Here is a 27,859-nt window from a genome sequence, read left to right as displayed (position 1 = left end):
CAAGGTCCAGAGGGCAGCTGGCTGTGTCCTGAGCCAAGCTTCCCTCTGTGTCCTCTCCACTAGCCTCTTCCAGCCAACAGTCTGCTGCTCTCCCGTTCTGTCCCTCCAAACCAATGTGTCCACCTGGGGATTGAGTGTTAACTGCGCCTCCATGTGCCCAGCAGAAGGTCAGAGCTGTGCTTTGCATGGGGGGCAGAATGGAGCCAGAGTTCACGGATCCCCCCCTGTGGAGCTCAGCTCACAGATTTCTAAGAGAAACAAGACAAAGCATATTAGTCAAGTGGGCAAGATAGTATCTGATAATGGCAGAGTGAAAACACGTCAAGTAGAGTACAGGTTCAAGAAATGGAGAGAGACTCTACCTAATAGAGATGCCCTAGAACTGGTTAGAAATAGATGGGCTTGGAACAGACTCATTTAGCATCTTTTCAATGCCTACTTACATGCACTGTGCTAAGTGCTTTTACGGTCTATTAATATTTACCCCTATATTTAGTCTTATTTTGCAAGGCTCAGAAAAGTTGTGCCAGCTCGGGGTTTTGGGGGTATGGTGTGATATGGTAGAAATAGTACCTTGCTGGGTGAGTGTGGTAGGTACTTCACAGATCGTCTAGCAAGGGGTTCTTTCTGAGCACAGAACAAACATGCTAAGCAGAGAGTGAGTAGGAGACTTGATGGTCCCATATCTCTTCTGCCCTCCCACCACTGCTCCCATGGTCCCATCCAGGCTCCATAAACCCTGAAACCTAAGGTCTGGCCCCTGGGCAAATTACAGTCTGGAAGACCCTGTGGTCACCCAGAGGCATCTCCCTTCAACTCCACCTCCCACTCCATTTTTCTTCTCCTCTTTCCCGACCCAGGAGGGAAAAGGGAAAATCTCATGCTTGTCTTCAGCTTCAGCTTTGACATTTAAGGTGTAACTTAATATAATCATGGTGGATTTCCAGGCTATTTCTCTGTTGCTCCCACTTCAGAATTTGGCTGGATTCTCTTTTAAAGCCTAGAGTTATTGCTGTTTATTTACCTTGGGGACTCTGGATTTGCAATGTCATCTGGTCCAGACATGGTCTTGCAGAATTGTTGGTTTCCTCATGACCTCCTTTTAAGCAGTAGCCTAGAGAGCCAGCTGAATTCATCCCATCCCTCCCAAGCTTGTCTTTTAGCTGAGAACCAGCCAGGGAGAGAGAGGAGCCAAATCCAGAGCCCCATATATAGTAGGCCCCAGCCCCAAGAGCACTCAGGGAGGCCCACAGGGGCCATTGACCCAGTCAGTCCCTGCCATGCTGGGTACCCAGTAGTCTTCTCCCCTAACACCCTCCTTACCAAACCTCTGCTTTCCCCAGACAAGTGCCAGCTTCTTCATTCTGACCTCCCCACCCCCACCTGGGTCTCTGGACCACCTGACAAAGCTATGGCTGCCCCAGCATGTACTTGATCTTGGCTGAAGCCAGAACCATACTGCCAACCACTCAGGTGCCTGGGGAGGGTCACCTGAGGCAGTGGGGGGCCCAAGTAAAAAGATGGGGGCCCCCAGTAAAAAGATGGGGGCCCGGTGCTGGCCTACTAGCTTCCTGCCAGGGCAGGCTGGCACCTGAGCCTGTACTTCAGGACTAAAGTCAACACACAGCTAATCCGATCACCACCTTCAAGTTCCCAGGTTTATAAGCAAGAAGGAACAAAATACAGAGACATGGAAAAGGTAGGGCTTGCTTGGGAAAATGCTTGTATCTGGATTAATCCAGGAGAATACTGAGTTGGATGCAGGTTATGGGAGGAGCCTATTCTCTGGTGGGGGTAGGGGGATGCACTCAGCACATGAGGTGAGAAGTACGGAACACAGATGACATTTGGCAGAGCAAGGGCTGTGTGAGGGCTAAGGCTGTCCCTTCTTAGAAATAAGGTATGGAGGCCATGAAAATGATTTCATAGACCTCCAACTATGTACACTTGACCAAGAGCGTTCACCTGGACCAGACTTCCAGCTGAGCAGCCTGGGAACTTCCACTTCCTAGGAGCTGCTTAGCAACGATATGAAAGTGGCCCCATCCAGGGAGACACAGAACTCCCCTGATGGTTTATTTTGGCTCCCTGAAGGCCTCTGCAAGTCTTCCTCAGACTAACTATGCTGCAGAAATCCACCCAACCTTCCCACTCTCTCTCCTTCACTGAGGGGCAGATTACTTCACGGTCTGACAGCTCTCCTAGGCTTCCTTGGTGCCCTCCCTGTCTTCTCTCACAGGTATTTGCCTTCCTCAAAACCTCACAACTGCCACCCAATCTTGGTGTCTGCTTCTCAGAAGACTCAGATCAACACAGAAGTCTACAAGGTCTCCAGAATGATAAATCCTATAGGTTAGGAACTGTTAGTAGGGCCTGTCGTGAACCTTTAGAGTCACCTAGAAGAAAAAAATAAGCAACTGGGAGGAGCCTGGGAGAGGACCGGTCTCTGGACCCTCCCAATGCCAATCCCTCCAAACTGGTTTGTCCTTTGCTGAGTGGGACCGGGCAAGGGTTATGCTGCCACCTGGTGGCCACGGTAGGTAGGCAAAACACCTTTGCATCTTCCCGCTTTGTTCCCTAACTGCTCAAAATGGTGCAGTTGAGAATTTGCTGGAGTCCATTTCTCCCCCATTTACAGCATTAATTGTAGGTATTGACGCCCAAATCATATGCCCAAATGTTCTTCCTTTTAAACTAGCACCATAGTTGCACACGTCTGTGAATATAGGGAAAACTATTGAATTGTGTACTTTAAATGGGTGAATTGCATGGTATGTGAATTATAGCTCAATAAAGCTTTTTTTAAAAACCAGCACCAGGGTGCCTGGGTGGTTCAGGGGTTGAGAGTCTGCATTTGGCTTGGGTCGTGATCCCCTGGATTCTGGGATGGAGTCCCTCTGCCTATGTCTCTGCCTCGCTCTGTGTCTCTCATGGATAAATAAATAAAAACTAAAAAAAAAAAAAAAAACAAAAAAACAGCACCATAAGAGGAATTGGAATCAAGTGAGGCTTTTAGAACATGAAGATAAGGATGGCTGGTTTCAATTTCTTAGGACATCCCCAAACAGATAAGCAAGAAGTTCATACAGTACATATTCAGTACTTGATAAATTATTTGTATAGTTTTTTTTAAAGAGGCAGAGACACAGGAGGAGGGAGAAGCAGGCTCCATGCCGGGAGCCTGACGTGGGACTCAATCCCAGGACTCCAGGATCGTGCCCTGGGCCAAAGGCAGGCGCTAAACCGCTGAGCCACCCAGGGATCCCCCCATTTGTATAGTTAAATGCAGCCAGCCACTTCTTTTATTGCCTCACCACCTACTCTTTAACCTCTAAACCCTCGCTTCTCCAAACCAGGCATCCATTGCCTTCTCACCTTCCAAGGTCACCTGAGAGATTCCCACCTAAGCATCTGAAGGATCAGAACCCTTGATCTTTTAACACTGTTTGATATGGTCAATAATCACTCCCTTTTAAAAATACTCCTCCTCTGATTTTTGTGTCTTGAAAACTCTTGGTTCTCCTCCTTCTCTCTATGGCTCTCTCCTTTTCTGACTCCTCTTCCTTCCCTCTCCACTCCTTAAGCTCCTTTCCCCCTTCATGCAATCCTTTGGCAATTTCAACTGTTCCTGTGGCTCCAATAAACATGTCTAGCTACACTATCCCCATGTCACTCTCACCAGTATTTATTACCATTTCAAACTCTAACCCAAATTGTCCAATGACCCTCTCGGATTTCATCATCTGAGTTCCATTAACACTTTAGATTCACACATACCTGAAGCTGAATTTCACTCTGAAACCTACTTTTGATCCTTCCCCCTCTCCTGCCTCATCCCATTTAGCAGCATCCCTGTCCTTCTAGTCATAGAGGCTTCAGACCTTGGGGTCACCTTTCCATTTTCCTCTCCCTTGTACCTTACATCCAGTCAGGTCCTAATCCCTGCAGGTTCTGCCTCTGAGATGCCTCACATCTTTCCATTTCTTTCTATTCTTATGTCACCACCATCATTCAGGCTTTCATTCCTGTCCCTGAACTAGCCCAGAAATTTCCAACTGATTTCCTGGCTTCCAATCTCCCCCTAGATCAAACCATCTTATTGTCCAATTATTGTTCATATAATACAGCTTTGATTTCATTGCTCCGCTTGGAAGCTTTCTTTGTCTTTCTACTGCCTGAAACAAGTTGAATTTCTATTGCCTGAATGAATTAATTCTCTGGCATTTGATGCCTTCCATATTCACTCCCAACCCTCTTTCCAGACTTATTTCCTATTCCCCAGTGAGAACAGCAGGGCTGTTCTTCCACAGGAGCAAGCAGTGGTCCCACCTGCCTGCTCTTGCACACACTGCTGTCTCCATGTGGATGACACAGAGGAAGTCATTCTCGCTGTAGTCAGACAAACCTGACTCACAAGATGGATTCCAGCACAAGTTATCTCTTGGAATACTCTATTTCTTTACGTGTAAAATGGAACAATAAAAGTCTACCCCATTGGATTGTGTGAGAATTAACTAAGATAACGCACTGTAAGGCATCTGCCGTGTGGATAGTTAATAAATGGTAGCTAGACTTTCTTTTTGTCTCTTAAAATATTTGTCATCCTTCAAAGTCCATTGCAATGCCATTCATTGCAAAATTCCTTTCTTGACCTTTCCACTTACCAACCCAGTTACCTTCCTTTCTCAGAGCTGCTGTTAGATGCTGTACTTCTCCCAGCAGCTGTTCTCATACTCATCAGATGCTTCATCAGTATTCTTCCACAACTGTAATTTCCAGGGAAGTAGTGATTTATATAAAATCTTGGAGCAAGCAGGTGATAAACAAATCTATTGCATGGATGACTCCCATGTCAAGGAATGAACTTTCATGATTCCTGGCTAATGTGGAGAGCTAGTGTGGTGAAGGCAGTCACCTAAGAGATTCTGTGAGTCTAAGATGAAAATGCACCTCAAGTCTTTATGAACACAATAACTACTGACTACTGGCTTTTTAAAAATACTTTTCTTGGGGATCCTTGGGTGGCTCAGCAGTTCGGCGCCTGCCTTTGGCCCAGGGGGTGATCCTGGAGACCCAGAATTGAGTCCCACATCGGGCTCCCCGCATGGAGCCTGCTTCTCCCTCTGCCTGTGTCTCTACCTCTGTGTGTGTGTGTGTGTGTGTGTGTGTGTGTGTGTCTTTCGTGAATAAATAAATAAAATCTTTACAAAAAATACTTTTCTTCTGAATATTAAAGTACTCATAATCACTGTCAAAAAGTAACAAAAATAAAATAAACAAGATAAAACAAAAATTAGCGAAATAAAAATCATCTATCCAGAGATATCACTACTAAATTTGTAAAATTCTTTAACATTAGTCCTTTTTTTTCTATGCATCCAGGTATAATTTACACATAAATTTTGGACTCTGTATATATATATATGCCATAATTTTCACAAAGCTTGTGATGATCATTTTCTCATGATATTAAACACTACTCAAACTGTTGATTTCTGCACAACAATCCATCATTTGTATGTATCTTTTTTTTTTTTTCCCAAATTTCCAATCAGTTTTAATGAATGGCAGTACCGTATGACATGCAGTTCTGGGTGAGTTCAGGGTGAGAGTTTTCTAATGAAACTTTTCTAATACTAAAATTGCTTCTTTTTGTGTCATCCAAAGTCAACCTCAAGTTGAGGGAAGAGAAGGCTGGATGGGTCCTAAGTTTCTTGGAGGGAGTCCAAGTCTATATAGTTCTGTCTTCTTAAGGAGATGAGGCAGGAGGAGCAAGTTCTAGCTCCCAAAGAAAGGACTAACAAATAATAACCAAATTATTCTATTCTTATGAGGCCTGCCTGTCCTTTAAAAGGAATTGCATCCTTAATTCACAGGTATTTTTCAAACTTGTATCCTTATGTATTTAATATTTTTTCTATTGTTAGATATTTGAGCTTCCTTTTTTCAGCTTTTAAAAATTGTTATCACTTATGCTGATAGAAACATGAGGATAGATTTCTAGATTTGGGATTACAGAGTGAATAGGATAAAAAAAGAATTAAGCTCTTGGTTACAAATTCCTATTCAGGAAACTAAAAAATGTTTTTGCAGTACTGACCTTTACTGAGGTATGATCGACATACAAAAAGCTATCCATATTTAACATACACAACTTGATGAACTTGGAGATAAGTATACACCTATAAAACCACCACCTTAGGAAATTTTTCATCATTCTGTAGTTTTACTACCCTAGCTCTCTTATTAATTTCTGCGTCTTTTCCAGAGGTTAGGGAGACTATCAATTTTAGGAATGAAAATTGGTTGGATTCCATGTGTTCAGAAGGAATCTAATGCAAGCCTTTAAGCTGAGCTCAACTCATGTACCATGAGGGATAAAGATTACTGTAAATTGTAACATTTCTTGCATTGTCATAACTTCTTCCTTGTTTGGTCATTTAATTCAGTGTGTTTCCTTGTGTAGAGTAGCAGTAAAATATTTATGAATCTCAGAAAACCCTGTTTGCCTCAGGGCCTTAAGAAGGGGGAAGAGAGGCAGAAATTATGATTTTATTCCTCATTTGCCTTAGAACTTCGGGTCTCCCGTCTCATTTCCTCATAGCACCCTGTACTTCTCCTTTTCAACACTTTCTATGAATACAAATCATAAATTATCTGTGTGTTTGCTTAATGCCTATCTTCTTTAGAAGAAGAAAGTAAGTTCTATGAGATAGGGGCCCTGATTATCTTATTTGCTGCTTATCCCTGAGTCCCCATGGTCTAGACAGCCCTCAGTAAATACCTGTGGAATGAATTACGACTGGAATGAGGACTCAGGGTGGAAAATAATGTGTCCCCTGTGATGGGGCCCTTAGAAGCTGAGACAAGGAAGTTTTGGGTGATTGCCCTGAGCCCCTGAAATGATACTGGAAGAATGAGCCCCTGGGGGATTTGCTCTGGTGTTGCAGTCTCCCCTCTCACAGGCTTGGGACATTCAGTCGATCAAGTCTCCTATGATATTTGATGAGTTGTTCTGAAGGAAAGAACTGTGTTCTCTCAATTCCTCTTCCCCAGAATCCCTTTTCTCTCTCATGCTTTTCTTTCCCCTTCACATCGCCCTTTCTTTCCAGTCTGGCATTTCCAATTCATATGGCACTCTTCCCCCCCCACTCCACCCACTCCAGCAGGAGGCTACCACTCACCATCCTATACAGAACCTTGCCTGCCACAGCTGGAGCACTGCCTAGAAGTGATGATGCTGACTAATTATTTCAGGATCATGTGAGCACTCCATGTCTAGACTACACTCAGCAGGGGGCATGATAATAGCCTCAGACCCAAGTTTCCAGGCAAACTGAAGACTAACTTCCTTATTTTTGTTGATGGCATCATCTGTCTCCCACCGCCTGGATTTGGTTGATTCCCTTTACCTGTCCAGTCTTCTGTAGAAGGCATGGACAAATGGGGATAGTTGTCCAGGAGGGTTCTCTAGAAATGGTAGGAAAGCTGGAGGGCTCATTTAAAAAAAGATTCTCTTTGGAGAGATGGAAGTCCAGCAGGACTTTTTAAATCCAGGAGGTAATAGGAAGGAAGTAAAAGACCGAAGTTTGTCATTTTGATGAGGGAAGTGGGTCTCCTCCAGCTTCTCTCTGAAGTCCCTGATGAAATACAACAAAGCGCTGTTTTCTTGGCTTTCTGGGCTGGGATGGCTACAACAGGACTTCATATACCTGAATCTTCCAATGGATCTGGCTTGTCTGTTCTAAGGTATTGAGAAGCTGTGGCTTATGGTGGCCCCTGGCACAGTGCTATGATGTTTATTGCACAAAAACAGGGAGGGAGGGTTCCCTTGGGAATAGCCTACTCATGTCAGTTTGCTTGATCCACTGTGTTTGTTGCTGAAAACCTCAGCTACTCAAATTTCAGTACTTTTGCCATGTAGATGACTGGTGGTATATTGGGAAAGGGTAAGCCCTTATATGCAGGGTTTTCTTGTGAATAAGTGATCTCCAGTGTCTCCCACTGAGAATCATTGCCATAGTGAGCCACTGTTACTTATGGAGTGGGCTCTATTTTTTTATGTTTTTTTGGGGTGGAAAAGGTTGAGGGTCACTATGTAAAACACAGAAGGCGGTTTGAAGGTTGTTTCTCCCTGTAGAATCTGGACTGTGAGTCACCGCAGGGTTCCTTTCTCTAGAATATGGAAGATGACTTATCCTGGAAGAATTTAGATGGAGGACTTAGAGAAAGATAAGCCACAAGTTTCCATCCTATGGCCTTTGCTGTCTCTGGGCTCTTTGTCAGGACCAAGTGGATCTGAGTGGCACTGAAGAGCCTGGCTAGGATGGTGAAAAGGGGATGTACTGGTAGAGAAATGTAGTAATCCTTTTTTCCTGGTGCATGCAATAGGATAGCATGCAACCAAAAAATGTATCCCAGTGAAGCAATGGGGCCAGTTGGCCAAGTGGGCTAAGAGGCATCATGATGAAGAAGTATTTTGGGTTCTAATAGACAATAAGGCTTAGCATGTGGTCATGGAACTCTTCTAGGAGCTTCTGGAACTCTTCATTTCACACTACTGTTAAAATAGCCTCCAGATGAAATGCCATCATTCCATTCTGTTGGTGTCAGCTGGAATGGAATGGGTGTGGCTACAGAGGGTTCTGGGACGCTTGTCTCTCAGAGATAATGACAACAGAGTCCTGACTGAAGGTATCTCTCTGAAAGATGAATTGCTCTATATGAGTGGAATACACAGGATGAATGCTATGGTAGAATAACTAAATTTGTTTTGTGCCTTATAGCACACAGTTCATAAAGGTTTCTATATCTACCATTTTAATCCTAAAATAGTCCTAAGGTCAGCAGAGCAGACTTTAATACAAACACTTTGCAGATATATAAACTAAGTCTCAAATGGACTTGCCCAGAACCATACAGTTAGTAAGTTGCAGAACCAAGAGTTAAACCTGGAGGTTTGGGTTTCAAGGTCATGCCTCTTAGATTTTGCTAAATTGCTAAAAGGCAGTCTGAGCCACAGGACTCTGGTAGTGGGTGCCCATATTAACAGCGTCTGGCCACTCAGGAAAAACCAAGTGCCATGAAGGTTGGGAGCATGAAGAACTGCTGGACACAAAATCATCAGGAGCTCCCACTTGATTACTATATTTATGGCTTCTTGAATAAGACTAAACATCCTAGGATTTCTCAGCACCTTTTGAGAAAATTTCTCAAGCTGGTTGTATAACCTGTGCTCCCCAAGGGTATCATGGGTTGATACACACATGTGGGGAATGCTCAAGACTGAAAAAGGCAAAGCAATGTTTTCTAGGAGGGTGACCATGAATAAAGCAGCCCAACTCTGGTCTTAAGGTCACAGGGAGAGAGGGTCAGAAACCAGAATCAGAAACCATCTCCTGTTCCTCTCCTTTGAACTATATTCCTAGCTTCCTGTTCATCACCTCTGTCCTAATCTTCAGTTTTGCAAATAAGAGATACTTTTGCAATTATTTGAAAAGCTTGTGGGTGGAGATATCAGCTTCTGTTCCTTCACTATCAGCTGATTTCACACAAAATGTTTTTTTTTTTTTTTTGTCTTCCCAAAGAAAACAAGCACCTTGGAATATGTCTCATTAGCCAGAAAAATGTAGAGATGAAATCCTTCCATCTAGGAAAGCTCATAGAGAGGCCTTAACTCCAGCCCAGGCAGAGTTAATTCCCTAATAGTTTCTGGGACTGGGGCAGGAGATCCGTGCTGCAGAGCCAGAGGTAAAAGATAGCTGCTGCTTTTTTAACCCTTTCTTGAGTGTTGGAGAACACCTATCAAGGACGTGAGGCCAGCCCTGAGTTGTCTGGGATCAGGATCTCTTTATGGGGACACTAGAGCCTGGTGACTTCCACCAGGCTGGTGTTTTACTGAGGGGGGAGGTGGGCTTCAGTCAAGTGGAGCAGTAGAGTGGCTCAGATGGTGAACCAGCAGTTGGAGAGAAGGCAGCCCCCACTCCTGCCATCGAGGAGGATGTAACCCCCTGCACTTGTGGGACTGGTACCATTCCAGGCCATCTCATATGCTCATACGTGAGCGGGAGCAAGTGATCAGAGGCTGGAGCAGGGCCTAAGCAGGGAGGTGCCAGGCACACAGGCCAGGGTTTTAATTTAGACACTTGAAATGGAAAAGAAAGCAGATCAGTTCTGATAACTCTCTTAGTTCCATTTTGTGTTCATGCTTATAGTCCTTAGTCTAGTACTAAGAACCATAAAATAAAGTTGTCAGGTGAGCTGGGTCCAGTCATCCACCCTTTTTAAGGAGTCCCAAGTCACATTGTCCTTGACCTTTGCTCTCTGATGCCTTCTCCTGGTCAGGGTTTAGGCTCTTCCCTAGGCTGAACGCCACACCCTTAAGGAACTCCTTTCTGTCATATAAGCCAGATGAGGGCAAACCTCAGAAGAAGGATATAGACAATCTAGAACTCTGGAGTGCCGCCTTCTCAGTCCCGCACCTCAACAGTGGTCAGAGACCCTGCCCCTAAAGTGTCTAAATCAGAGGCTCCTCCCACCACTCTCTTTTCCTCCAGGTATAGGAGTCCCCCTCCACCAGGGGACAGCTCAAGGTGAGAACATTTAAGGAGCCTGATACACCATTGAATGAGCCTCGAAGAGGCAGTATTTCCCAGTCTCCGGTCCCTGGCCTTGGTCCACAGCCCAATCCATGGCGGCCCTTTCAGGAGCTCTTAGTGGAAATTAGCCCAGACCTGCAATGGAGTCTGCCAGCCATCCTCTCCTGCCAGCTCCTCCCCTTGCTTTTTCATCTCCTCTTCTGTCTGCCTGGGACCACTCCTCCACCAGGCCCCTTCTGTAGGCAGCCCTCCTCTCCCCCTAGCACTGGCCTCTCTCACCCCTCCCTCCTTCCACCCTAGTCTCCACATCTCCCTCCCAGTCTTCTCTCTATCCTGCCAAACCCCTGCCTTCCAACCCCCTCCCACCCCCTTTCTTGAAGCTAAAGGAAGAGAGAAAGCCCCTGACAGGACTGATGGCCATTCCCCACCCCCTCCTGTCTGCTCCCTCCCCCCAGCTGGTACAGATTCCCTCTACAAAAGGCAGGAAGCGGAGGCTTCCTGAGACCAGCTGCTCCCACACTGCTCCTTTGCCTTCTGCTGTCTAGACTGGGCTATGTCTTCCCTCCCTCTTTCTTCAGGTGACAGTGGGTACCTGGGGTGCCAGCCCCCTACCTCATTCCCCATGAATGTTGTGGAAAGTCCGGAAGGGCAAGAACTCCAAAAGATGGGGAGTGGAGCCTGGGACAACCCTGCCTACAGTGGTCCCCCCTCCCCACATGGGACATTGAAGATCTGTACCATCTCCAGTGCAATGCCTCCACAACCCCAAATCCAAAAGCCTGAAGATGGACCCCAGGAGAAGGCATATAGGACTCTGGTGTCCAGCTGCTGCTTCCAGATCTGTCGTGGCATCAGAGGTACCTTGTGGGAGGAGGGTTCTCCTGGGATACTGGAGTTAGGAGAGGGGTCCCAAATGCTTTTGGGTTGGAAGGGAGATACAACCTGAAGAAGAGGTGGGATCTCAGTCTCTTTGGGCTTTAAAAATTGTCTGTTAGAGCTGAAGTCACCAGACCAGTCTAGTGGTCTCTCAGAGGGAGAGCCTGGTACAGTTATCTCTGGGAGCCCAGGAAGGTATGAAAGAGTTAGCTTGAGGGAGGATGTTTGTGATGATACCCTAAACTGCCCCACCTGAAGAAAGGAGCTCCTTCCCATGTCTTCATTCTCTGCTACCTAATGTCTTTTCCACTGTCTACCTCAGGGTGTTTGATGAAGGAGGTCAGGCTTGAATGTGGTTAGAGTAGCCAGATCCTGCCAAGATATAAGGCTATGGGTGAGCAGAGGACCTGGGTAGAAATGGGAGTAAAGTCCGGGGACTGATGGGTTGGGCAACTGGGAGGAACCCTGCTGCTGGGGATCCCAGGCATCTCTCCAATGTTCCTTAGGACTTTGGGGAACAACTCTGACTGAGAACACAGCTGAGAACCGGGAGCTTTACGTCAAGACCACCCTGCGGGAGCTTTTAGTATACATCGTGTTCCTGGTGGACATCTGTCTTTGTGAGTAACATCTATCTCTGTGTACATCTGGCTGCAAGAGCCATCTGTGTGTACAACATCTGTGTACACACTTCTGCAGCAATGCCTGTAGAGACAGCATCTATCTATGTAAGCAGGCTGTATCCTGATTACCTTTTCAGCTTAAGATATTTTGATGAAAAAGAACTTGTCACGGGGTTCAGGAGAAGAAGACAGATTATTAGAAAGCTTTTAACCTTATTTTGTCAAGAGTTACAAGGGAAATACAGTTTTTAAGTTCACATTCCTGACACTAACTTAGCAGCCCCCATGTTCTTTTGGCAAGTGGAAGTTTTTACCCTTCTGTTAAAAGTGGAAATGATTCCTTTCTATTTGGAATGACAAATAATTTGGTGGGTTTCATGTAGTTATTATGCTATGTCTGATCCCCATTTCTTTAAAGGCAGCAGGAAAAAGGTTCAGCAGGCCTTAGAGCTTGGATTCCCAATAAAAGGACTAAAGATGCAAGTGGTGTAGTTGTGGTCAATGCACCCAAGATTCTCCCATGTGAGAGACCACCATGCCACAGGCACTGAAGGATGCTTACTTGAAGTTCTAGCTATAGATACAAACTGGAAAGGTTTCAGTTTCCTAATCTATACCTATCCAACCCAATAGGATTACATTAAGTTCACATGAGATAATATCCATGAAGTCATTACCCCAGTGGATAGTAACTAGTACTAGTAAATAAATTGGCGTATAGTAAAAAGTATTCAATAATGGTAACCATCCTGGTCTCCAGACCTGATGCCCTCCCTATATGATGCCTGGTAGTAGACGAAATACTCCATGGGCGTATGACCCCATAGAATTCTGTGATGCAATTCAGTTGTATTCAGATTTGGAGTATCTATGAGGACATGCCGAGGAAATGATATCTGAACAAAAGCTGAAAGATAAGGAGGATTTAGCTCCTTCCTGGTGAAAAGAAGCAAACTTCCTGGGAGGGGAGAACAGAATGTGCCAAGCCCTGGAGGTGACAGAGATCATAGTTTAGTGAGATTGCGTCAGTGTGTCTGGAGCAGAGAGTTTGCAGAACAAAGTGGTAAAAAATGGCAGGACTGGCTATATGAGCAGGGATATGTCACAAAAGGCCTTATAAGGTATGATAAAAGATTTGGATGTTATCCTGAGGCTTTGAGAGGAACCACTGAAGAGTTATAAGCATAGGAGTAACATGGTACATTCTGAGTTCTTCTCATTCTGGGAAGAGGATCAATGCCTGGATGTTGCATCAGAGAATATCTCTGGGAAAGCTGAGTAGAAAGATGATAGTCCTAAGATAAGCATATTAATGTGATATTTTATTTAATCCTCACAACAACCTTATCAGGGACACTGAGTCAATTTAGTGTCAGTATAGCATACCGGTTAAGCACTAGAGCTCTACATTTTGATACTTCCTATATGTAGTAAAAGAGTACTGTTCCTAGTTTCCAAGCCCCCATCCTTCCCCAACCTCTTTCAGGCAAATCTAGAAGCTATAGTGAGCCTTGGACATGGTCTCAGTAGGGCTACTTTGGCACTCTCCAAGGTCCTGACCTCACCTCCCTGGTATTTCAGCGGTCAGTCTCCCTGAGTTCTGACCATCTGCAACTAGACTATATATTCTCATTGGGGCTGATATACCCCCTAGGGGCTAGTAGTTTCTTGGAGGGAAAAGAAAAAGGAAAGGAAAGACAACTTAGATATTGCAAAAGTTTTTGGCCCTCAAAAAGCCACAGTACATAAACAAATGTAGTGTTTGTGTGCTATTAAAATTTAATTGGGGTGAGGAAGAAAACATCTAGAGAGGCCGCTGAGTTGAGGGATAATGCCAAAAAAGGTTAAGAAACATTGAACTAGATCCTTATAATTTTGCTAGTCTCTATGCTAAGTTCTCCTGCCTAATGATAGGGATGCAAGTCCTAATCATAAAATCTGACACTAAACAGGGTGGCTATTGTGTTGTTCTATCAGGATACTATCTTCTAAGAGCTTCAGTGACATGTAGTTGGTTATGAATCTTTATCAGTGTGCTTTTTCTCTGAAGTTCCTATGACTGGGTGCAGATGCTCTAGGACCCATATTTGGTATTAGGATAAACACTGTGACATAATGGAAAGATATAAACATTGGAGTCAGACAAACTGGATTCAAATACCAGCTCTGCCACATACTGGTTTTGTGACTTTGGGCACTTCTTTGTTGGTAGAACAAGGATAACAATACTTATGGAGATAACATGTATAAATAATCTAACACAATCATTGAGAGTAATGATCTTTGTATTGCCTAGTGGAATTTCAAAATACTTACTTAGTACTCTAGACTGATTATAAAAAATACCTTTCAAGAAAAAAGCAAATCTGAAAGGGCTACATTTTGTAGGATTCTTACTGTATTACATTTTGAGAAAGGTAAAACTATGGAGACAGTAAAAGGGTCCGGGATCTAGGAGGAGAGGGAGATGAATAGGTGGTGTGCAGAGAGGTTTTAAGGCAGTGAAATATTATGGTAAATACATGTCATTATACATTTGTCCAAACCCATATAATATACAACACGTAAAGAAAGGTATGGACTTTGAATAATAATGTGTCAATATAGGTTCATCGATTGCAGTAAATGGGCCAGTCTGGTGGGGCATTTTGATAATGGGGAAGCCTGTCCATATGAGGAGGCAAGGGGATATGGGAAATCTCTATACCTTCCATTCAATTTTGCTTTCAACTTAAAACTGCTCTAAAAAGCAAGGTCTATTTGATTTGTAGTTAGCTTCACATATAGGGATAATATCATTTGAACTGCATCATTTAAGTTAAAGCATTTTCTCTGGAAGACCTAAGTTAATCACTATAGCCACCACCATCATCATTGTTATTACCAGCACACATGCTAACCTTTTATTGAATAAAAGCACTACACTACCTACATTATCTTATTAACTACTCACAATGATTCTAGGATATCGGTTCTGTTATCACTTCCATTTTATAAATCAGGAAAGGTTTAGATATGTCAAACGGCTTGCCCAAGACCACACTGCAAGTAAGTGGCAGAAGTAGGAATTCAGTGACTCAATTTTTGAGGCTTTTAACCAGAATCTACTGCAGCCTCCCTACATGGAAGTGTGTTGCACATTAATTTATCAATACCTATCAACGTCTTAGCAAAGATAACTACCTGTCCTACCTTAATAGAAGCATAATTTTGAGATAATTCTACCAGCTTATTACTTTTTTCTTCTTATTACTGTATTTTTTAAATGATATAAAAACATTAAAGGATGGGACACCTGGGTGGCTCAGCGGTTGAGCATCTGCCTTTGCCTCCTGAATTCCAGGATTGAGTCCCACATCGGGCCCCTTGCAGGGAGCCCGCTTCTCCCTCTGCCTATGTCTCTGTCTCTCTCCTCTCTCTCTCTGTGTCTCTTATGAATAAATAAAATCTTTGAAAAAAAAAACAACAAAAACATTAAAGGACATTTTGAAATATAATTCACCTATAATTTACCAAACATATTGTGATTTATCAGCCCTTATCCATATATTTACATATTTTACCTACTTCCCTTTGTTAAGATTTTATTTATTTATTTGAGAGAGAGAGTGAGTGAGAGAGAAGAGCATAGGCGGGTGTGGGGGAAGAAGACTCCGTGCTGAGCAGGGAGCCTGAGGTGGGTCTCAATTCAAGGACCCCGGGATCATGACCTGAGCCTAAGGCAACCATGTCACTTGAGCCGCCGAGGCACCCTGCATATGGTTCCCCTTCACTTACAATTATATCTTAAATATTTCCTCATGTTTGTAAGTAGCTTTTATATTTTATTTAATGACTACAGTTACATCACAATTGAAACATTTCTCTTGTTATTTCACTATTTGTCAACCATAGGTAAATATATCTATACTTGGTACTTTTTGCCATTTCTTTTGAGGTATTTCCTTGGGAATTTCCAGGGAGGGAGATTCTTAGGACTTGCTTATGTGTTGTCATTTTGCCTTTGTAGGGGATCATACAAATTTTTTACGCCACTAGTACTCTGAGATCATACCAATTTTGTCACAGTCTCACAAACATTGGATATTCTCATTTATAATTTTTATTATTAAGTAGACATAAAATGGTATAATTTGCTTTCATCTTTGGTCACTAGTGAGGATGGACAGTTCTCTTATGCTTTATTTTATATATATATATATATATGTATATGTGTGTGTGTGTGTGTGTGTGTGTAAATTGTGTAAATTGCTTAAGGAGGGTATGTTTTAAGAGGGACAAGAGGGGGGATGGGAGGTGAGGTTTAGAGCATTAAACCCTATGTGAAGGACAAACCACCAGGAGGCTCATTTCCAGGATTTGGGTTCCTGGGGCTAGGAAAAATAGCCTAACTTTGGCCTGGGACAGGCCCTCATAAACTATAGTGGTCAGCAATACTGACCACATTTCTTCTCCCTTATGCTTTATTCTAGGACCTGGGTGGTGCTAGATACCAGAGCTATTTGGAGTTTCATCAGCTAAAATAGAGCTATCTTTTTCATGCAGGCAATGTAGGTGAACCATTCATCTTCCCACAATAACCATATCAGTTGAGCAGCCTTTTAAATCTTACAGAGAGCTTTTATGCCTATTATCTCATTTGATCCTGACGGCAATCCTGTAAGGGATAGATATTATTTTCATTTCACAGATTATGAAGCTGTTATTTTTGTCATTATGAATAGTTCAGAAATGATCAGTAATTCAGAGCAGTCCCTGATGGATGGAGTTGGTCCTATTCCTCCACATAGAAAGCACTGGAGAATGATCTTCCTGCCTCCACTCATCTCCTCCCACCATCATGATATTTATGAAAGGGCTTCTAGCCCTTTGTCTTCTTGGCAGGATGGCTGTAGCCTTTTGTTGATGGAGGAAACATTGAAGGTCTTTGTGTGGAAACAATGACTATTTGTTTTAGGAGACAGTATTGTTATCTCAAAGGTGCACCTGGGACTGGCCCTGTTTAGGAGTGGTTTTGAGACAGGAGAAGGCTGGCTCTGGTCACCATGCAGTTGAGGAGGAGGGGGCTCTGGTCACCATGCAGTTGAGGAGGAGGGCAGAGACCCTCAGCTCTTGGTGACTTGTGTCTACACACCAACTATTATCAACTGGTTGCTCTTTATTTGTCGTCACTGGTTGTAAGGAAATGCCTCCCTCTATTTACTCTGCTTTTTTTGAGTGGATCTCAAGGTTCTGCCCTAGATTGCTGGAATCTTATATTAATAGGAGAGGTTGAAGTAAGTTTGGAGGTTAGGAAAAAGATGTCTTTCTTTTTTCTTTATTGAGACATAATTGACATACAATACTGTATTCATTTTAGATGTAAAACATAATGATTTTATATATGTATATATTGGAAAATGATCACTATAATTAGTTAACATTCATCACTACACAGTTACTTTTTTTTTCTTGTGATGAGACTTTAAGATTTAGCAACTTTCAAATATACAATACAGTATTGTTAACTGTAGTCACCATGCTGTACACTACATCACCATGCTGGACTTACTTATCTTAAAACTGGAATTTTGTACCTTGACCACATTCACCAATTTCACAACCCCCTCATGCCCCTGTATCTGGCAACCACCAATCTGTTCTCTGTATCTATGAGTTTGGTGGGGTTTACTTTTTTAGATTCTGTATATAAGTGACATAGTATTTGTCTTTGTCTGACTTATTTCACTTAGCGTAATGTCATTAATGTCCATCCCTATTGCTGCAAATAGCAACATTTCTTTTTTTGGTGGATGAATATATCCCATCATACATAGGTACATTTTCTTTACTCATTCATCTGTCAATGGACACTTCAGTTGTTTCCATGTCTTGGCTATTGTAAATAATGCTGCAATGAGCGTGTGGGTGCAGATATCTTTTTTGAGATAGTGATATCATTTTCTTCAGATAAATACCCAGGAGTGTAATTGCTGGATCATATGGTAATTCTATTTTTAATTTTTTGAGGAATCTTCACAGAAGATGTTCTTTCTTGACTGAGCATTCCTAGAATTGACAAAGAAAGTAATAGAAATATGTTGGAGGTTCAGGAAATGTCTGTGTGTGAGCTCCTATACCCTACGTGACTGTAATGATGGGAGAGGGATAATTGGTCATATAGAACCATGACATTAGTGAAGGTACAACGGTGATGGAGAGTATGGGACCTGGAATAAGGTGACATGGTTCAAATGCAACCAGTTATTAGCCATTGCCTTTGGAAAGGTAGGTCAAGATATTTAAATCTCTGGAAGCCCTGATTTCCTTATATATTGAATGATGATAATGACTGCCTTTGTGAGATTGGTGGAAAACAGGTAACTAAAAATAGTACAGTGCCTGGCACATAGTGGGCTTTCAATATATATCAGTTGTCATTCCACATCAAGGTATAAATTAGGAAAATATTAAAATGTAAAGTTTAACCCACTGGAAGCCTGAGATCTGAGAAAAGCCTGAGAAAGCATCAGGATAATGCTTGCTGAGGATCAGAAAGACTAGGCCTTCTAGAAGTAGTTGCCAGGGATTAAGACTGGCTATGGGATCATGATTTCATGCTTTTCCTAGCATGTTCAGTTACCCATAGCCCATCTAGACACAGAGAATTAAAGTCCCTCTAGTACTAAGGCGAAGTCATCTGAGTTAGCTCAATCTAAATAATAAGGATTTAGGTCCCACCATCAGGCTTTGGCCTATATTTGCTGTAGCAGAATTCCTTGGTGCCCCAGAATTCTGAGTGCCTGGGTCACTGTTACAAGATTGGTGACCCTGGACATATCCTGTTGTCCATTGCTAGGTGACCACCTGTCCTATAGTTTTCTCCCATGTGAGGCTGCCATTGGTCTCTAGGAATACTGTAGTACATTTAAATACCACTTCTTGGTCAAGGAAAGGCTTTTTACCTTTAACTATACTTTGATCAAGTACAGGAGAGCAGGCAACAGTAGCTGACAAAATCTAGATATTCTATATCTGATGTAAGTAACCAGAGAAAGAACATGTAGCTCACATTCATAAAGCATGAGTCTGAGTATTGACTCTGCCTCTGACCAGCTGAATGACCCTGAGCAGATCATATAAATTTCAGTTTCATAATTCATAGTGTCAACAAGAAAACCACAGGCCCTAAATGGTGTCACTTAGGTTAAGGCCCCATATCAGTAAATCAAGACTTAATACTAACCTAACTGCAGTTTTAATACCACAAAAATGTAACTTTTAACTAGTCAGCATGGGAATTTCCTGGCCAGCACTAGGAAATTCACTGATAGACTCCTTCAGTTCCCCCAGAGAAGGGCGAAAACAATGGCTTCTTTGATAATAATTTCCTTTTTCCACTCTCTCTGTGCCTTTAAAAATCTTTCCTTTTCTGTAGCCCTTTGGAGCTCTCCTCTACTTGATAGATGGGATGCTGCCCGAATCATGGATTAGCTAATAATGCCAATTAGATCTTTGAAATTTACTTAATTGAACTATGGCATTTAACATTAGGGAAACTGCTCATGGGCAATGTCAGACCATGTCTGACAAGCTACAGGGAGACATTACATGGGAAAACACTTTGAAAACTATGAAACATGGGACACATGTCAGGAATTATAATCATATTGATAATAATCTCTTTATGCTATTACGTGGTGGCAGCAGTAAATCTAGGATTTTAAGTTGAGACACATCATTAGGCCTGTGTGGAGGTTCTAATCATAGATATGAAGCAAAGGCCAATATTCTCAAAGTTGTGCTCCAAGGACCTCTGGGGCTTCCCAAGGCCCTTTCAGGAGGTTTGTAAGGTCCTCCTTTACCAAAGTACATATCTGTGGGAGGTCATATTTTCTTTATAGACTTCAACCAAAACAACATATAGCAGACTGAATTCTGAAGCACATATGAGAATCTAGAAATCTTCTTTAAAGGCAGACATTAAACAGGCTGGCAAAAATGTTAAATAGTCCCATTTTTCTCATGAAATATTTTTGTTTTGTGTAATAAAATAGTTGCTTTTTCATAAAATTATGTTGTTTATGTATATTGGGTTTGTTATCATTATTTTAAAATGAATCATTATTATAAATATTTAAATTTTTCCTCAATTTTAATTTCTATAAGGTAATTCTTGTTAGATATAACACAAATAAAAAGTTTTTGGAGTTCTTAGTAATGTTTAAGAGTTACAAAGGGATTATGACAACCACTGGCTTGGAGAATGAGTTTGAGCTGGTCAAATCACATTATTTCACAGTATGGAGTGCTCAACAAATGAAATGGTGAGAGCTTATTAGCAAAAGGTTCAAACTAAGGACAAGATCCTGACTATTCACAAATTCGTTCATTCAAAGTTTTACGAAGTCCTATTTTGTGGCAGATCCTCCCAACTGTTAAAGGCTTTGAAATACAAGAAATACGGAGACACACCTTCTACCTTCAAGGAGCAAAGAAAGTCAACATGTAAATCAATAGTGACACTCAGAGCTACAAATGCTATGGTGGAGGGTGCTCCAGGATAATGGCAGGATGTCAGAGGACAAAATGTTCAGAGAGACCTGGGAACTCTTATGGGTCTCAGAAACAGGCAACCATTCAAGTCTGAGGAGACCCAAAGTCATTGCCATTTGCTTGTGTTTTTTGTTTTATTTTGTTTTAACATTATTGGCTCTCAGCCTGGAGAAGGCAGGGGTAGGAGCTAGAGCCAACTAAGGCCTCAGGCTATGAATATGCAAGAGCTTTGCCAGAGTCTAGAAGGGCAAGTATGAAAGGAAAATATAAAACAGTGTTTCTCCTCATTTCATCACAAAAGAATTCTACCCCTTGCCCTCCCAAACCTTGAGAATATTAAAAGTTTAACTAATACATAGTTCTGGTTAAAAAAAAGTCAATTAATATGGAAAATGTTAAAGGCTACTATTACTAAACACTATTAATAGTTTGGTGTATATAATTTTATCCATTTTCTGGGAACGTATACATACATTTGAATTTTAGTAAAATATACTGGCTTTATAATCCTCTAGTGAATACTCTGAGGATTTAACCCTTCTCTCATTTCTAAGTTGCAGCTTTCTTCTGCCCACTTTCCATCTTAAGAAACATGAGGCATTTGGAATCCAATTTTAAATGACCTAATAGCATTAATTAGAATGTGTGGGTGGAAGAAGAAATTGCTCAAGGAGAACAGCAACAATAAAAGGATTTCTTAACGAGGAACTTCCTACTAAGCAAAGGAGAAAGAATTTTATATACTCAGGAATGTTTTTAACCAGGAGATTTGTGATTAGATTTGACTTAACATAGGAATTTTGTGTTGTCAGTTTGTTGACTTCAACCTTTTCCCCAATTTTCCTAGAAAAATTGCTTTTCCAAAGTACCCATCTGACATGGATGTAATCTTATTAAATGCTTCAGTTGGGATATTGATTTAGCCATAGTATCAGTGCTTAAATAAAATAGAAGTTTATTTTGCTCTCACATAACAATCTGAGTTGTATAAGAAATCCTGGACTGGAGGTGCCTGGGTGGCTCAGTTAGTTAAGCACCTGACTCGTGATTTCAGCTCAGGTCCTGATCTCAGTGTTGTGGAATCGAGCCCCAGGTCAGGCTCTGTGCTGAGTGTGCTGAAGCTCTGGACTAACACAGCCTCCACAATCATGTGCACCCAGCTGCTTCTACCTCATAGTCCAGCTTCTGCTCTTATGTCAATATTACAGCTATGTGGAAGAAGGAAAGTAGGAAAGGAAAGTACATTTCTTCCTTTTAATGATATGAAATGAAAGTTGTAAGTGGAAGCTTACCATTCTACTCACATTCTATTGGCCAGAACTTGTAAATAGTCACCATAACTAGCTGCAAGGGAGGCTGGGTAATGTGGTATTTAGTTGGGAAGCCGTATGCCTCTAGATAACATCACATGATCATGTAAGAAGGGAAGGAAAAGTATTGGGAAATGACTAGTAGTCTATGACAAGTAGGGTGAGAAGAACTCTTGTCCAAGGTTTGACATGGGAATGGCAACAATTAATGGAACCCAGAGAAACCAAGGCACTCACTACCTCCCTGATACAAAATCATCGATGAGGCTGATGAGATCTGATTCTTTTCCACCAGGAGAGGTATTAAAGTGTTTTGCTAAGTTATTGTAAAACTATTATCAGAGGCTGTTGAGGAGGCATAAGAAGTGACAGTTTCAAGGCCTTGTATTTATTTCACAAGAAAGAAGAGTCACCCTGAAGAGTAACCATAAAACTTCCCCCCTCCCAAATTATAGGACCAAAGCCAAACTGGAACCAGTGCACTAAGAAACACATAGAGATTGATGAAATACCTGTTTCGGCAATCCAGGTGAGAAGAGGGGCTCAAGAAGAGGCCATCAGAGTAGCCACAGGGTAAATTTATAAATTGGTAAAGCTCAAGGAACTTCCAACTCTTCAACAATTGGAAAATTGATGGAACAGTGGAAGTTTTACCCTCATAATGACTGTCAGGGCTGGGTTTGGGGGTAGAGGGAAGAGTCCTCCAGATTTCTAGAGAAGCATCTTCCATACTTTTCCTCACAGCTATCCAGCTTAGGAAGGAGTAGTTGTCTTTTGAGTTTCAAAAACTTGAAGGCATGGAGTTTCCAACAGAGGAGTAGTATAGACATATAAAACAATTGTAATTATACACTTGCTGGCAGAAGCACCCTAGCTCTTCAAGATTCCTTGTCAATTAGTTGACACTCTCCTGCCCAAGGAGAGTGCTGTTAGAAAATGACAGCTAAGTCCCATCACATGGTAATTAAGAACAAGAAAGGAGCTCAGTAGTATATGGCAGCCTATATGGCAATCATCTGGGAAAGTAGGTGCACAAAGTAACTGCCAACTTCTTGTTCTTGCTCTGAACTAGGAAGATCTTCCAACAGTTCAAAGGAGAGGACAAGAATATTCAATCCCTACAATAAACATTGGAATGGATAAAATCAGGTTATTATCCAAGCTCATGATTATGATGATTAATAATAATTATTACAGTCATAGTTCTTTAATAATAATATATTTATGCCCCACCTGTGTCTGAAAGGGACCTGAGCCAGCTTACATTAAAAAGCACAGATACAAAAAATATAGCTAATTAAAAAAAATACAGCTCATTAGAACTATAATAAAAAGACTTAGCAAAAAAAGATGGGAAAAGATAGGGGAGGAAGATAACTTATACCAGAAAACCTACGATAAACAAAAGTACAGCAAATAAGAACCAAGCCTGAGGTTCCTGGCAGCCAGAGCAAGTAAAGAACATAAATAGGTTGCACAGTTCTTACTGGTGAGTAAGAAAAAGCACAAAGGTTAAGAAGGAGACCCTAGCAGGACATCTGGCTGACTCAGTGGTTGAGCGTCTGCCTTTGGCTCAGGGCATGATCCTAGAGTCCCAGGATAGAGCCCCACATCAGGGTCCCTGCATGGAGCCTGCTTCTCCTTCTGCCTGTCTCTGCCTCTCTCTCTCTGTGAGTCTCTAGTGAGTGAGTAAATAAAATCTTTAAAAAAGAAAAAAGAAGGAGACCCTATTCTGGGAAGTGTTGGCTTTGTTGGATTTTTATATGAGTCATGGAATATCATAATGGATAAAAACAGTATCCAAACTGAGGCTACATTTCTTTTGACTGTATTTTATATCTGCCTCTTTAAAAAACATATTAAACCCTGTTCTTAAAGAATTTTTAGGAGTAGGGATATATATGTATACTGTACATATATATGTATGTGTGTGTATATATATATACACATATAAGTGCTTATAAACACATACACGTAAATATGTAAATTTTTATTGTATTCTAGAGGCCTGGATTTACTCAGAAATAAAGCTTGGAGAGCCTTGAGGAATTGATGGTAGGTGTGTTCCTAGAATATCATCATCAGTTGGTTTGGTCAGCAGCCCCCTTTAATATAGAATAATAATGTATTTTAATTAATGTAGACTTTGGCACAAATATGCTAAAGTCATTGACTGCCCTCCAGAGGTATTTGAACAGTAGCAGAAGCTACTGTTCTAGTTCCATTTTCCTCAGGAAATAATGCAATTTAAAGAAAAAATGTCATGGTTTTCATATAAGTAAGGATTATATTACAATGAAGTAAAATGCAGTAAAAACTGGCTTAAACCATATGGGATTTATTGTGTACATAATGAAAGTCCAAAGGAGAGCAGGGCTCAGGGATGATTAATCTAATGACTTTCTGACATCTTCAAAGCCCCGCCTGTTTCTTTTGTTCAGTTCTTCCAGGTGTGTGATCAGTGTCATCTTGGGGCTGAATACTCTGGGGCTTTCTCATTCATATCTACTATGAGAGAGAAGGTCCTAAAAGGTTCCAGAACTCTCTCTTCATGACCTCCCCCATTAAAAAAAAAAATTTATTTATTCATGAGAGACACACAGAGAGAGGCAGAGATATAGGCAGATAGAGAAGCAGGCTCCCTGCAGGGAACCTGATGCAGGACTTGATCCCAGGACCCTAGGATCATGACCTGAGCCAAAGGTAGATGCTCAACCACTGAGCCACTCAGGTGCCCCATCTTCATGACCCCTTAATCTGAAATGGGTTACATGCTCAATCCCTGAATCTGTAATGGTGCCATGGGAAAGGCATTTTGGCCTAAGCTTCCCATCCAAATCCTAGAGCCAAATCCTAGAGCTAGAGGGTTGAATCCAGCTGCTAGCAACATATGTGGGATGATCTACAGAGGTGTGATATCTCAAATAAAATCATGCCATTAACCAAGAGAGGATTTTTTTTTTTAAAGATTTATCCATTTATTCATTCAGAGACAGTGAGAGAGAGGCAGAGACACAGGCAGAGGGAGAAGCAGGCCCCATGCAGGAAGCCCGATGTTGGTCTCAATCCCAGGTCTCCAGGATCACACCCCAGGCTGCAGGCGGCACTAAACCACTGCGCCACCTGGGCTGCCCTAACCAAGAGAGGATCTTAAGGAAACCATTGTGAAATCTAACATAGCACACAGAACCTGGAAATTTCAACATGTAACTTGGAATCAAATAGGTGAAAAGATTTTTAAAAATAATTGTACTATTTTTACATTGTATTATTATTATAGCATTACTTGAATGCCATGGTCATGAAGAGAAATAAAATCCACCTGTTATACTACTCATTCTTTAAAAAGTCCATTTTTTCTTCAAGTTTTTACATACCTAGCATTTCTGTAAAATATTTAATTGTTACAATAACACAGAAAAAATTTTGCATTCTATATTTATTACCAATTCAGCGGCTGTGTAATACTCCATTAAGTGGCCTCAATGATATCATAGTTTACTTCAATATTGCCTCTTTGTAGGACATTTAGGTTGTTTACAATCTTTTAATACTATGAACAACTCAGGTAACATTTTTGTGAATGTGAGTTTTTCTTCCCCCGGGGAATCACCTATGTCAGAATATGACTTTTGATCCAGATTTATATACAATTATTTGTTTATACCAGAATGAAGGAATTTGGAGCTTCTTTTAAGATGGTAGTGTTTTGAGTTTACCAAATGCTTTTTGCAATTCACCTCCTAACTCAGATATTAGACTCTGAGTTTTCTTATAAGGGTGCCCTTATAAACATGTAACACTAAATGTTTGGCTTGATTTCTGGAAGAAGAGTCAGAGTCCCTAATCAGAAAAGTTTGAGTCTAGAGGATATGGTAGTGTAATGTATGGTGGCTAAATTCATTGTCTTTGGAGTAAGGCAGACATGAGTTTGAATCTGAGTTCTACTTACTTGCTATATGATCTTTGGACAAGTTATTTAGTAGCATAAAATGTAGATGGTAATTCCTACTTTTTGAAGTTTTTTTTTAAAGATGTATTTATTTATTTATGATAGACATAGAGAGAGGCAGAGACACAAGCAAAGGGAGAAGCAGGCTCCATGCCGGGAGCCCGACGCGGGATTCGATCCTGGGTCTTCAGGATCACGCCCTGGGCCAAAGGCAGGCGCTAAACCTCTGAGCCACCCAGGGATCCCCTTTTTGAAGTTTTTATGGGCTTAGGGGGACAATGTGTGCAAAACCTGGTACATAATATGTCTCAGTGATGTCAGTTATTGTTATTATTCAGCAACTGTGAATTCGATCTGAGGCCAAGGTTAAAAGGCATGATATAGTATACACAAAACAACTTAATTTCTGTCCAGGAGAAAAAAAAATCAGATACTCTGTGCTGGATGATGAGACACCTGGTCTCTGAATCTTCTTCATAGCATTCTCATGCAGTCATTATCTACTGTCTGAAAACTTCCTGCAATGAGGCCCTCACTACATTAAAAAGTAGTTATGTACTTGGCATATGGACATCCCATGTACTCACTCCAATTCTGATTCCTTCTAGTTCCCACCCATTCCCGGTCTAGTGTTGCTTTTTGAAATGGAGCCCTTCTATTCCTTCACTGGATCTTAAAGGAAGGAACCAGGAATGCCCCTTGCAGGAGCCCCTTCTATGTGATCCTGAGTGGGTAGTCCTTGCTGACACTCTCAGAGATGATATGGATGTTAGTGAAATGGTCCATTTCATAATTTGAAAGCCCCTGTGGTTAAGAAATTCTGCCTTTGTTGGAGCTTTACATTTTCCCTCCTGTAACTTCTAATTCATGAATATAGCTCAGTCCTAGGAGCAGAACAGAATTAGTTTACTATGGAAGCAGATAGATTTGCATTTCAATCTTGGCTCCTTGGGCAAGTTACTTCAGCTGTTTGAGACTGGAAAATAGGGATGATGATAATAATTGCACCTAATATATACTGCTGTTGTGGGATTAAATGCAATAGGCATGTCAAACACTTAGCATAAGGCATATAATAGATATTCTGAGGTGATAAATGGCTTTTCTTTCTCCTGACATGGAGAAGGATGATGGTAGAATGGATATGTTGAGTCCCTGTCAGATTCAGAAATCTCTGAACTGGATATTCTGCTTAGACAAGCTGGTTCTTCATGGGAAAGCCAAATGATTTACCTGAAAGGGAATTAATGGGGTGGAGTAGGGGAAAGGAGACAACAGGAAAGATCAACAAGTTGTTTTCAATCTTTTTCTCCTACAATATGCTGGAGGGATGTGGTTCACTCCCATGACTACCAGTGGCTCCACAAGGCAATGGATTTCATGATTTTCCCTTGGAGTGAGGAGGGGATGTTTTAAGAGGTCTCCGTAGTTTGTAAAATTTTCCTATCCCTCCCTAGCTCAGAAGGACGGTTCTGAAAACTTCTTGGGAAATATGTTATTTCTTCTTCCTCACTCCCAGTCATGAGAATCCGGGAAAGAGGCATTGAAAAAACCCCTGCCTTTGTGACAACTCTATCAAAGACAAGTGGGATTATATAGCGACAGGTCAAAGCAGTGGTTCTGGAATTATCTCAGAAGCAGTAGTATCAACATTACATAGGAATGTATTGCAAATGAAAATTATTGAGCTCCATCTAGATCTTTAGCAGTCTGTGTTTTAATAAGCCTTGGAAGTAATTCTGATGCATGCTGCAGACACCATATTGTATTAAGATGAAGAGAGACATGGGAGCTGAAATAATCACTCCATCTAGCTAATCCTGGGCCTCTGTCCTGGAAGAATCAGATTGCAGTAACCTCTAAGCCTGATACTCATCTGATGTTCTCGACGGTTGATGTATTAGGAAAATTGAGCTTTGCCATCAACATTTTTGCCATCACATTGTGTAAGGGTTACTGGCCAAC

At 41.7% G+C, this 27,859-nt stretch overlaps 1 protein-coding gene across 4 annotated transcripts in view; it reads left to right on the top strand.

The window, feature by feature from the left end:
- The first annotated feature begins 7,591 nt into the window (after positions 1–7,591).
- The window catches only part of PKD2L1 (polycystin 2 like 1, transient receptor potential cation channel), a 32,966-nt gene continuing 12,698 nt past the window's right edge, over positions 7,592–27,859 (top strand). For 2 of the 4 annotated variants that reach the window (XM_072739767.1, XM_025992078.2), the window contains exons 1-2: positions 10,891–11,455; positions 11,981–12,094. In XM_072739767.1, the coding sequence (XP_072595868.1) occupies positions 11,152–11,455; positions 11,981–12,094 (418 nt within the window). In that variant the 5' untranslated portion in view covers positions 10,891–11,151. Of the gene's footprint in view, positions 7,750–10,890; positions 11,456–11,958; positions 12,095–27,859 lie in introns of those variants that run through there. The other 2 variants (XM_072739768.1, XM_025992085.2) reach the window with 2 other exon arrangements.

Source organism: Vulpes vulpes, chromosome 15 (genome assembly GCF_048418805.1).
Source record: "Vulpes vulpes isolate BD-2025 chromosome 15, VulVul3, whole genome shotgun sequence".
Classification (NCBI taxonomy): domain Eukaryota; kingdom Metazoa; phylum Chordata; class Mammalia; order Carnivora; family Canidae; genus Vulpes; species Vulpes vulpes.
Note: the sequence above shows the minus strand (reverse complement) of the source record. Positions and strands in the feature narration are given on the sequence as shown.